The sequence below is a fragment of the Hyla sarda genome, chromosome 1 (assembly GCF_029499605.1).
Source record: "Hyla sarda isolate aHylSar1 chromosome 1, aHylSar1.hap1, whole genome shotgun sequence".
NCBI classification, from domain to species: domain Eukaryota; kingdom Metazoa; phylum Chordata; class Amphibia; order Anura; family Hylidae; genus Hyla; species Hyla sarda.
The window spans coordinates 502,088,902-502,102,092 of NC_079189.1; the positions used below are offsets into that span (position 1 = coordinate 502,088,902).

General features: G+C 40.8%; 1 protein-coding gene across 7 annotated transcripts in view; it reads right to left on the reverse strand.

Moving 5' to 3' along the window:
• The window catches only part of FER (FER tyrosine kinase), a 312,225-nt gene that overhangs the window by 126,121 nt on the left and 172,913 nt on the right, over positions 1-13,191 (reverse strand). For all 7 annotated transcript variants that reach the window (XM_056537490.1, XM_056537495.1, XM_056537491.1 and 4 more), the window contains one exon: positions 3,341-3,397. In XM_056537490.1, coding sequence (XP_056393465.1) covers positions 3,341-3,397 — 57 coding nt within the window. The remainder of the gene's footprint in view (positions 1-3,340; positions 3,398-13,191) is intronic.

A 13,191-nucleotide genomic window follows, 5' to 3' on the forward strand; every position in this document is an offset into this window, starting at 1 on the left:
ATCACCTGTCATCATCCCCTTGTCATCATCCCACACCCCCCTTCATCATCCCCTTGTCATAATCCCCACCCCACTTCATCATCATCCCACACCCCCCCCTTCATCATCCCCTTGTCAGCATCCCCACCCCCCTTCATCATCCCCTTGTAATCATCCCACACCCCCCCTTCATCATCCTCTTGTCATCATCCTCTTGTCATCATCCGCCCTCAGTGGTCTTCAACCTGCGGACCTCCAGAGGTTTCAAAACTACAACTCCCAGCAAGCCCGGGCAGCCAGTAATTCCGGGTCACCGGGTCACTGGAGACCCGATTGACCCGGAATCGCCGCAGATCGCTGGACTGAATTGTCCAGCGATCTGCGGCCATCGCCGACATTGGGGGGCATAATGACCCCCCTGGGCGATATGCCGCGATAACTGCTGAACGCAGGCATCGGGCACCGGCTCCCCTCCGGCTAGCGGCGGGGGGCCGGGAATGGACAGGACGTACTCCTACGTCCTCGGTCCTTAAGGACTCGGAAATGGGGGCGTAGGAGTACGTCCATTGTCCTTAAGGGGTTAAGGTAACTTTGCCCATTCTTCCTTACAAAAGTCTTCCAGTTCTTTGAGATTTCTGGGCTGTCTCTTAAGGTATATTCATAGCATGTTGAGGTCAGGAGATTGTGAAAACCATGGCAAAACCTTCAGTTTACGCCTCTTGATGTAATCCCCCATGGATTTTGAGGTGTGTTTAGGATCATTATCCATTTGTAGAAGCTATCCTCTCTTTAACTTCAGCTTTTTCACAGATGGCATCAAGTTAGCATCCAAAATTTGCTGAAATTTTATTGAATCCATTTTTCCTTCTACTCGTGATATGTTCCCTGTGCCACTGGCTGCAATACAACTCCAAAGCGTGATTGATCCACCCCCCATGCTTAACAGTTGGACTGAGGTTATTTTAATTAAATTCTGTTCCCCTTCTTCTCCAAACGTACCTTTGCTCATTCCGGCCAAAAAGTTCAATTTTAACTTCATCGGTCCACAGAACTTGTTTCCAAAATGCATCAGGCTTGTCTAGATGTTCATTTGCAAAGTTCAAACGCAGATTTTTGTGGTGAGGACGAAGAAAAGGTATTTCCATACTCCGAGGAATTGGGGTTAGACATTTTGGGGGGCATTTTCTCCTATTACCCCTTGTAAAAAGGTAAAATTTTGGGGAAAACCAATATTTTAGTGAAAAAATAATAAATTTACACATCCAACTTTAACAAAAAGTCGTCAAACACCTGTGGGGTGTTAAGGCTCACTGTACCCCTTGTTACATGCCTTGAGGGGTGTAGTTTCCAAAACAGTATGCCATGTGTTTTTTTATTTATTTTTATTTTATTTTTTTGCTGTCCTGGCACCATAGGGACTTCCTAAATGTGATATGGCCCCCCCCCCCCCCCAAAAAAAAAAAAAAACCATTTCAGAAAAACTCACTCTCCAAAATCCCATTGTTGCTCCTTCCCTTCTGAGCCTTGTAGTGCACCCACAGAGCACTTCACATACACGTATGAGGTACGTACTTACTAGAAATTGGGTTACAAATTTTAGGAAGATTTATCTCATTTTACCCCTTGTAAAAATTCAAAAACTGGGTCTATAAGAACATGCAAGTGTAAAAAATGAAGATTTTGAAATTTCTCCTTTACTTTGCTGCTATTTCTGTGAAACATCTAAAGGGTTAACAAACTTTTTGAATGTCATTTTGAATACTTTGAGGGGTGCAGTTTTTATAATGGGGTCATTTATGGGGTATTTCTAATATGGAGACCATTCAAATCCACTTCAAAACCGTGCCAGAAAAATTTCAATTTTGAAAATTTTGTGAAAAATTGGAAAATTGCTGATGAAATTTGAAGCCCTCTGATGTATTCCAAAAGTAAAAACACGTCAACTTTATAATGCAAACATAAAGTAGACATATCGTATGTGTGAATCAATATATAATTTGTTTGTAATATACATTTTCCTTATAAGCAGAGAGCTTCAAAAAATTGTTAAACAAAAAATGCTAAAATTACAATTTTCTCATCAAATTTTGGAAATTTTCCCCAAGAAATGATGCAAGTATCAACGAAAATTTACCACTAACAAAGTAGAATATGTCACGAAAAAACTCTCTCAGAATCAGAATGAAAAGTAAAAGCATCCCAGAGTTTTTAATTTTTTTATTTTATTTAAATCCATACAAAATTACATTAGCACAGTAAAATTTTACAACATAGTAATTTTATTCCCCTTGCTGAGTCCCCACCCCCACCCACTCCAACCTCCGCCCCTCTCTCCTATCCCCCCTCCCTCCCCCAGACTGCCAGCTGGGTTGTTTCCTTCCATCTATCCCATTCAAACATTACCCTAGAAAAGCTTTTTTTTCCCCTTTATAAAATATCAATTCATATTTCTTAATCTGCGATACCTCTATTTCCCATCCCTTAACTGATGGAACCATTTTCTTAATAACAATATTTTTGCAATTCCAAATATTTTTAATATAGTGTCATTCCTTGGGGTTTCCATTAGGCCAATACCCAGGATAGCTCCGTTACTATTCTTACTCAACATTCTTTTCATCCTGTTTTCTGTTATGCGATAAACCTCCTGCCAGACTCTAGCAATCAGCGGGCATCCCCACACCCTATGCATTAAGTCTGCCTCTTCTCCTTGGCATTTGGGACATTTCGTGTCTAACCTTTTACCTATTTGATATAAGAATTTTGGCGTATATGGGACCCTCAGAGCCAGCTTAGTAAATGAATTCCTATGATTCAGATTCATGAAAGCACGTACTATATTCTGAAACACATCCCTCCATTCTTGCGTACTTATTGTACCTACTTCTCTGGACCAGTGTGACCTAGCCTTGTGTTCATTATTTACCATATCAGCTTTCACCAGGCCTTTATATATTTTCCCCACAATCTTATTAGAGGCACTATGCATAGCGAAAATAAAATCTATTAGCTCATGTGTACAAATTTCCCATCTTGGGTTTGATTTATCCTTTTTAAATGCGTTCCTTAGCTGGTCATATGCGAATCTCCAATTATGACTAAGCTTAAATTCTACCCTAAGTGATTCCCAAATCCCAGATTTATTAATGCTTAAAGTGACAGTGGTCAGATGTGCAAAAAATGCCCGGGTCCTTAAAGTGAAAATGGGCTGGGTCCTTAAGGGGTTAATAAGACATAAAATAAACAAAAAATGCATAACTCTGATAAAATAAAACGAAACTTTTTGTTTTGCAATGATATGCATTATCACACATTCTCATGAGTGAAATAATTCATCTCTTTTACACTGCAATTTACTTACCTTGCCCAGTAATTCTCCAAGGGTCACATCTTCATGATTGAGAATCCATTTTTTATCCTGCAGAAAGAGAAAAAAAAATATCATTCTACACTTGATAAAAGATCTCTTAAGCAGATGGGGAAAACTGTAGAGAATATTACAATTGCTACCACATTGCTGAAACCATCTCAAAGGCTCGTAAAATACTATGGCACAACAGGATATTAAAAGCTACATTGCTGTAATTTCATTTTACAGAGTAAAGCCTACAGCATGATGGCGTATTTATAAGCGTTGCACAGCATGTACCATTTCCCAATGATCCGGATATGGTGCCGTCTGCTTTTGAATACTAAAATTACTTACATAGAAGCAGATAAGAATACTGCTTTCATAATATTTAGTGACTTCTTATCAGTCTAATATTTCATGCTTGGAATAACTCAACTGTTGTCCTTTAATATGATCAACATTAATTTCTGTCATAGTTAAGAAGCATGATCTAAATAGAAATGTGTTTTTTACACATTTATAAAGATGCACTGGAAATATAGGTACCGTATATACTCGAGTATAAGCCGACCCGAGTATAAGCCGAGACCCCTAATTTCAACCCAAAATCCCAGGAAAAGTTATTGACTCGAGTATAAGCCTAGGGTGGGAAATACATCATCCCCCCCCCCCTGTCATCATCCAGACCCCCGTCATTAACATCCTCATCATCATCCTCTTGTCATCATCCCACACATCCCCCCTTCATCATCCCCTTGTCATCATCCCACACATCCCCCTTCATCATCCCCTTGTCATCATCCCACACATCCCCCCTTCATCATCCCCTTATCATCCCACACATCCCCCCTTCATCATCCCCTTATCATCCCACACATCCCCCCTTCATCATCCCCTTATCATCCCACACATCCCCCCTTCATCATCCCCTTATCATCCCGCACATCCCCCCTTCATCATCCCCTTATCATCCCACACATCCCCCCCTTCATCATCCCCTTATCATCCCGCACATCCCCCCTTCATCATCCCCTTGTCATCATTCGCCCTCAGTGGTCTTCAACCTGCGGACCTCCAGAGGTTTCAAAACTACAACTCCCAGCAAGCCCGGGCAGCCATCGGCTGTCCGGGCTTGCTGGGAGTTGTAGTTTTGAAACCTCCGGAGGTCCGCAGGTTGAAGACCACTGCAGCCTTCGACATCATCCAGCCCCCTCTCACCCCCCTTTAGTTCTGAGTACTCACCTCCGCTCGGCGCTGGTCCGGTCCTGCAGGGCTGTCCGGTGAGGAGGTGGTCCGGGCTGCTATCTTCACCGGGGCGCCTCTTCTCCGCGCTTCCGGCCCGGAATAGAGGCGTTGCCTTGACAACGACGCAGAAGTACGTTGGCAATGAACGCACCTCTGCGTCGTTGTCAAGGCAACGTGACTATTCTGAGGCCGGGCCCGAAGCGCTTAGAAGAGGCCTCCCCGGTGAAGATAGCAGCCCGGAACCACTATCCCACCGGACCACCTCCTCACCGGACAGTCCTGCAGGACCGGACCAGCGCCGAGCGGAGGTGAGTACTCAGAACTAAAGGGGGGTGAGAGGGGGCTGGATGATGTCGAAGGCCGCAGTGGTCTTCAACCTGCGGACCTCCGGAGGTTTCAAAACTACAACTCCCAGCAAGCCCGGACAGCCGATGGCTGGCCGGGCTTGCTGGGAGTTGTAGTTTTGAAACCTCTGGAGGTCCGCAGGTTGAAGACCACTGCGGGTGGGGGAGTTCACTCGAGTATAAGCCGAGGGGGGTGTTTTCAGCACGAAAAATCGTGCTGAAAAACTCGGCTTATACTCGAGTATATACGGTAGATATAGCGTGGAAAAGATTTAACGCAAATCCAGATGGTTTGTCAATGTGTGGAAAAAACATACATTTCTATGCACATAAAAATCTCAAAATATAGCCAAATGAAAGCAACCTTGCAGTAAATTCTGGAATATTTTAGGGTCAATAATCCTCCAGCAGTTATGAATCCAGTCTAATCTGCCTCATGTTCAGTTATCAACTCCTTTGAAAGGGCTGTTATAGCCCAAAGGATTAAATAAAAAGAAGAAACTTTAAAATGCTGTTATTTTATTCTACCCAGTCACAACAGACACCATTCCTGTAGTTGTATGCCAGATAGGTTCCACTATATAAAGAGTAATTTAGAATCATTTAAATATAATATATTTGGTTACACATATACACAGCCTTACATATACACATACACAGGATACAAAGCTTTACAGAAAAATTCTAGTTCAAAGATCAGCTGGGAACAGGGCCTTGAGACACAGGGTAAGTCCCCGATGGTTCTTCCCACCCTGCCAGCCTTGATTCATAAGATTTTCCCTATACACAAACAGAAAGATATCTATCAATCAAATATGCATTTTACACCACAGATCGTTTAGAGACAATGGGGGAGATTTATCAAAACCTATCCAGAAGAAAAGTTGCTGGGTTGCCTACAGCAACCAATCAGATTTTTTTTCTTTCATTTTTCAGAGGCCTTTTCAAAAATGAAAGAAGCAATCTGATTGGTTGCTAAGGGCAACTCAGCAAATTTTTTTCTGGACAGGTTTTGATAAATCTCCCCAAATATCTTTGGTGGAAAATCTGCACATGACTTTACGTTTAATGGCCAATGTCAGATACAAAAACTTTTTATATGTTGTACATCTTGGCAAAACATTAACCTTTCTAATATACTTCATAAGAAAATTCTATTTCCTTTTTATAGAAATCATGGCTAATAAAATCATGGCTTTGTCCAAGCTGAAGCACAGGCATGGACAAAGTCCAGTAAGTGAACCATAAGGTGATTTTAGAACGTACCTGCTAGAGCTGCACGATATAGGGAAAATGTGCGATTGCGATTATGGGCCAAAATATTGTGATTTCGATATGCAAAATAATAAATAACTGGTGAAATCCCCCCATTTCATGTCCAATCTCCTCCATTTTACAACTATCCCCCCATTTTAAGCACACAGCCAATTTCCCCCTGTCACATCTTCTCCAAACACATTTTCCCCTGTCATATTCCCCCACACCCTGCCACATTCTCCCCCCACTATGTCACATCTCCCCTCCCCTTGCCACATTCTTCCCCATACCACATCTCACCCACCCACCCGCCACATTCTTCCCCATACCACATCTCACCCACCCCCCCCGCCACATTTTCCCCTCCCCCCATCACATCCCCCCGTCACATCCTCCCCCTTCATGTTCTCCACCCCCCCGTCACATTCCCCCTGTCACATTCCCCCTGCCCCCTGTCCCATTCTCCCCCCTTGTAGGTAGCTTTTTGCACTGCAGCAGCAATACACTGGGTTTCACGGGCAGTTTTCAAATCTCCCACCAGGAAACCCAGTGTGTTTGCAGCCAAAAAAGACCTTTCCCCATCAGCCAATCACTGGCTCGACACGTGACACAGCTGTGGCCAGTGACTGGCTGAAAAGGGAAAGGTCCTACTACTTGTAAGGTAAAGAGGAGACACCGGACTGCACGGAGACGAACGGCATCTGCAGGGACTGGAAGTAGGTGAGCAAAATTTTTTTTTTCTCCCTATGCCCTTTTACTAAGCTCAGTGTTTTTCTACCAGGGTGCCTCCAGCTGTTGTGAAACTACTACTCCCAGCATGCCCAGACAGCCTTTGCTGGAGGCACCCTGTTTGGGAAACACTGACTTTTAGTATTTAAATGTTTTCACCTGCTCTGGCAGGCACCCGCCCACAGCAGCACACGGGAGCCGGCCCAAGCAGATAATTGCAAGTTTTCCCAGGGGGGCTGTATCGCTATCTCGCAAAAAGCAAAAATCGCGTCTATTGCTTTTGCCATATATATCGTGCAGCCCTAGTACCTGCCAACCAGTAATGGACATGCTTAAGAAGGATCTGCACTTGTCTTGGGGCTAAATGGATATGTTGTGAAATTACCATAACACTGTGGCTAGCTTTTTATGAACTGGTATTTCCTGTTTGAGTTTTCGTTTTTTGCCTACAAATCCCCTAATTCTATTTTCCTTCCTCCTGAGCTGCATCCATTCAAAAAACCTGTGTTTTTTCAATCAGGGTGCCTATAGCTGTTGCATTAGTTGCAGATTGATCTCTCTCTCTCCCACCAAGCGATCCCTCCACCCATTGAAGCAGACAGGCTCCCTGTCCTCAGCTGACTAGTGAGTCAGGTCTCGGCCGCATTGCAACCTGGAAAAAATCTGAGACAACAGAAGAATTGTGATAAAACAGTCACACACAGGCATAGACACTATATTATGAACTACACTAACTTTACAGCCCCTGTAGCACAGTCAAAATAAAAAATATTCCTGGAATATCCCTTTAATGTTTTGCCAAAATGTACAACAAGAATTTTGAATCTGACAGTGCCCATTTAAATGCTACAGTAATAGCGATAATGGTAAAAAGAGTAATCTCTAGAACATTTTTGACAGGTGATATTTATTGGTGGTTAACAACTAGTTCCGTTTAAAAAAAAAAAAAAAAAACATGCAGTATATGGGAGGTATTTCCGGCTCTCCTATAGACAATGCATGCATGTCATTTACATGCTGTCTGCTGCTCCATCCATATTATGAGTATGCACTTGAGTCACTAACTTACCTTTTTGTGAATTTTTTGCTTATAATCAATTATGCAAATTTGTGTAAAAATAGTGTGTGTATTCATTGGCTATGGTGAGAGTGGCTGTCTGCAGTGTGCAGTAAATTTTATTTCATATGTTCGTGTACCGCTTGACTATGTTTTAGACTTTTGGTATTGTAGATAATTGTGGAATAAATGAGCTATCCACACATTGATATACTATTTTAACAAGGTTTATGTGTGTATTCCTAATCTTGGATGCCAGTTGTAGGTGCAAATGTATGTTTTAATCAAATTTTAAAATACTTTTTGTCCAGAAGTACATGAGAGTGGGCATGGTCAACTGCATGATCAATACAAGGGCAGTCATCAGGTTGTCTTTTTTCAATATATATTATTTATATACACACACACACTGCATTTGAAATGTCTTCAGATCCTTTCCCTTTTTTATTTTTTTATCAAGCACTTGAAAGTATTGCAAGTCAATGAAGGAATGAACATAACAAAGAGCACCAGGGAACCATTTTTTATTTATTTTATAATTTTGTATTCCTGGTTCTGAATTGCCAGACACCTCCCAGGAACTCTCTCTACATTGTTTATTATCTCAGCAGAATAAAACCTGCTTGAGTAAAACTAAACATTAAACTATGTTGGCATCCCCCTAATTTATTTTATTTTCCAAGTGACTAATATCTATCGATTACAATTTTTTTCACAGTCACTGCACAGGAATAAAACTTTTACATCTGATTAGATTTGCTTCCCAATAAAATGTAACACCCATTTCTTATTACCAAACACTTATGTAATTCAAGTACAGTATAATAATAGAAAGCCATAAAGATCAAGACAGAGCTTTTCTACAAAGGCTGAATGAAAGTGCTACTGAAATATTGAAACACTGCCCAAACTATTTATACATTTGTCCAGACAATACTCCAGAGATCTATAACAAGGAACATGTCTCCAAGGATCAAACCAAGGAGCACTAAGCTGTCGGGTTAGAAGGTGATAAATGGAAAGCGCAAACAAGACGAGAAAATGCCATGAAAAGGTTATTTTTAAAATTGGAAGAATGGTGTTTTTAGAATAGAAAGTGTGCCTACCAGTTTAGTTCAAGCACTAGATATGTTTCAAGACTTCTTTCACAGCCTCACACTTTGCGGCAAGCACATTTTAAAAGTTATGTACGCTTACAAAGCCAATGTTTGTGCTCCAATACATTTAGAAAAATAAAATAAACCTGCAGTATTGATAAAGACAGTTCTAACATTCATAGTTCCTGTGTATACCTATATGTCTAGCATCTCCTTGTCTTCTTACTAGGTTTCAGCAAGAAAAATGTGACTCTTCTGTTTACACCATGCATTTTTGTTTTATTAATTTTAACATTCCTGTTTCCTATATTTGAGTGGTCAACTTCCATGTCTCAATAATCAAAACAAAAAACACAGCAAAAATAAAAAATACTGTGGACATAGCCTAAGAATTTTTGAAGTTTTAACAGTTGCTGTACACTTAAATTCAATTTTATGCAGTCTAAATAAGAAATTTGGAGTTGCTTCATCTTAAAATATATTTTCACAGAGATTTTTTTTTTTTGCAATACTGTTCGATACTAATTCCATTCCATGTCTTTATAAATACTTTGATCAGTTGTTTAGCTTTTTATTGAAGCAGAGGAACACCAGCACCTCCAGTAAAAATCATTGCAACCTGATCTCAGATCCAAATGACAATATAAGGGTTAAAAGATCACTGAAATAAAAATAAAAAAAAAGTAAAATATACCAGAGGATTGCTGTACCGGCGTCCTTCTGCTATATTTCCCTGTTTAGCTTAAAGGCAGCGGATGAACCTCCCGGGGATGTATCTGCCTATGATGCATGAAGATGGTGAGCATTTTCCTACTTGACATCATTGTTATTGTCCAAGTAGTCACACACAGAGAAGCTGCCTGATAGCTTAGTTTCCAGCCCTTTTATCTAGTCTCATAAACTTGTAAACTGATTTCTGGCCACATTTTTAAAAAAGTCCATGAATCAGCTAGTCCAGGACAGGACAGAGTGGAGATGGAGACTGTCAGGAAGTTTATATGAAATATTCCACTGTAAACTAAGCAAGGTAGCCTGCACTGCACAAGAAAACATGAAAGCTATGGAAAATCAACTGGACTCAATATTTATACAGACCAGTGGGGAAAACTATACAAAAATCATTATGGTTGTGAGAAAAAAAGAGCATCTTCAGGCTCTGTAACAAAATAATAAAGGTTTTCGATGTGCATGTTTAATTCAATAGGGATGAAGAGGAATAGTAGCCATTAAGTTCTAGTGTCCTTTATCTCCAAAGTATAAATAACTGAACAAGTCAAATTCCAGCTAATAAATGTGCCTACGATATGTTTATGTTAAAGGTCAGCTTGATGGAGGAGTTAAAACAACAATTGTACTGTACTGCTTTAAAGGGAAACAAGCACTAGATTTTACCATATATAATACTTGGTAATGTCAATATATGGTAAAATCTTTATCCTCACCATCCCGGGGACAATTTTTGCCTCCATGGATGTCCACCCTTTAAGTAGTCTCCTAGGTGGGGAGCTATACTTACCAGGGTAGCGTCGTCAGCTTGACGAGCAGTGTTACCGCTTGCTCCATCTGCTTATGGAAGAAGAACAATGACAAGGGCCGTCAATTAAGTAGAGGGGGCATCACTATGGTCGGAGCATATTATAATGAAGCATATCATACGGACATATAACGAATTTGAACAAGACTGATGTGGACATAGCCTTGAATCAAAATAGAAACAGGGGAGAAAAATTATAGGCAAACCTGTTCTGTCTCCTGACATGATCTGGTTAAGTTACAGGCATAAAATTTGGCAGTGGACCATTGAATTAAGGGGTTGAAAAAAGTATACGGTCAGCAATTCCCTGTAAGGGCGTGCATTTAAAGTAGCCTTTAGCTCACAACTTAATCTTCTGCATACATAAGTACACCCCTCAGCATGGCCAATATAGAACCATTTAATGATAGAAATTACATTTTATCATGAGTGGTATTTCTGCCTTGGACTCACTTAGGAATGGGAATTTTTAGAGAAGGAATTAGTGGAGATCAATCACTTGTAAACATTTTTTCCTAATGAAGCATTTAGCATGTTGGCAGCCTTCAAAAATGGACAGCACGGCAATTTCCTTTCATATAATTAAACACAAATCAAATTACTGGAGATGGGAGTCAGTGCAAGAGTTTTATTGCTGATAACTGTTATTTCCTATCATGCAGAGGTTTGCAGAGAGATTACTTAATTGCACACATTTCCCCAACTCATTCTGAATATATTTAGAGGGAGCGCAGGATTATTCTCCACGTGATCACTGTTGTCAAAGCACTTTCAATCTTAAAGCCTTATTGACAAGCGCATGCAAATTAGTCTATCTTATTAGAAGTAGCTTCACAAGTTCTAGGTAATTGAACTCATGTTTGAGGGAAAATGCAAATGAATGTCATATAATAAAAAAAAAAGTTCTGCAACCATATACAATATGTATAAAAGGGATTTTCATTTTGATAGCAATAGCTTTTCTATATGCCAACAGAAAGGAAAACGTCAATGGTATTAAAAGAAGATGGGGGGGGGGGAGCACATTGTAGCATACATGTGTATGAATCTACATCTGTTTTCAACAGTGCCATCCCATGGACTCTAAGGAAAAGACAAGAATTGCACGCCTTAAAGGAAATTTCTCATCAGTGTCACCTGCACTAACCAGACAGGTAGTGCAGGTGACACTGATGACAACAAAGCGTACCCGCTCCTGTTCTGTGCTGTAGTTCTCCAGCTATCCTCTTTGTTTTTTCCGCTCAGGGCCCGACTTGGAGCATGGGCGGAGCTTAGTGACGTCACCGCTGCTGTTCTCTGCTGGGTCTCGCTGCTAGCAAACAGGAGCGGTGACGTCACTAATCTCCGCCCATGCTCCAAATTTTGGCTCGGAGCAGAAGATACCAAAGAGGATAGCTGGAGAACCGGAGCACAGAATGGGACTAGATAAGTATCGTCATCAGCATCACCTTCATTACCTGTCAGTACCAACAGGTTAGTGCAGGCGACACTGATGACAGATGTCCTTAAAAGGGATACTCCAGGGAAAAAGAAGATTAATTTTTTTTGTAACTAACATGTACAGGTATCAAAAAAAAACAAAAAAAAACCTATACCTACCTCTCACTTGGCAACACTAAACATATTGACTCTCAGCACCAGAAAGTAAAGAATAGAGGAGATCATGAGCAGCAATACTGGAGGGGACTGAGTGAAAGTTAAGTATAGGCTTTTTATTTTGGCAGCCAGGGCAAAAAACTAAAAACAAATAAAACAACCCTTTTGGCTGGACAACCCCTTAAACCAGAGCAGTGGATGGCTTGCAACCAATAACAGGCTGCAGTTCAGTGCAGTCAACTTGTGACCATTTTGTGCACTAATAATACACTTGCTATAATTATAAACCATAAAGTACTGAGCCAACAGACTTGTTCTTTGTTTGTTTGTGTTACTTTAGCTTTTCTTTGATTGGATGGTTTGATCCTGTGTTAGGGCACTGAGCTCAGTTTATTGGCCTATCACTAGACTCCCTGCAGCCGCTGCTCATATCACATGCATCACCACTCAGTTAACCTTCACTGGGCCCAGCAATTTTATAGTATGTACACAGCAGGAAGAGGCTTTTTAATAAATGGGATAGGTCATATCTAAAATGGGGCAGAAATTACTAGATTATGGGATGTAAGTGGCACAAAGCCTTCAACAGTCACATGGTTCCATCAACATATGCCTCCTTTCTGGTCCATGCACAGCCTGCTTTTAAAATTTTCCTCCCATGAATTTTTCACCCATGACAACCACCAGTGTCCCCACCCACGCTATACCACTGGCTTCCCATGTAGGAAATCATGAGATGTCAGAACAGATCCTTGGAGATATATATATATATATATATATATATATAGAGAGAGAGAGAGAGAGAGAGAGAGAGAGAGAGAGAGAGAGAGAGAGAGATAAACACACAAAAACAAACAATGGTTCTTTTATTGCATCACCTCTCAGCAAGCAACATTTGGGACTATGGGACTGAGATTTAATGGAATAAAAAAGCCCCTACTTCACAATCTTGTGCTGGATTATGGAGTGATGAAACTTTTTTGCTATAGATACAGAGGCAT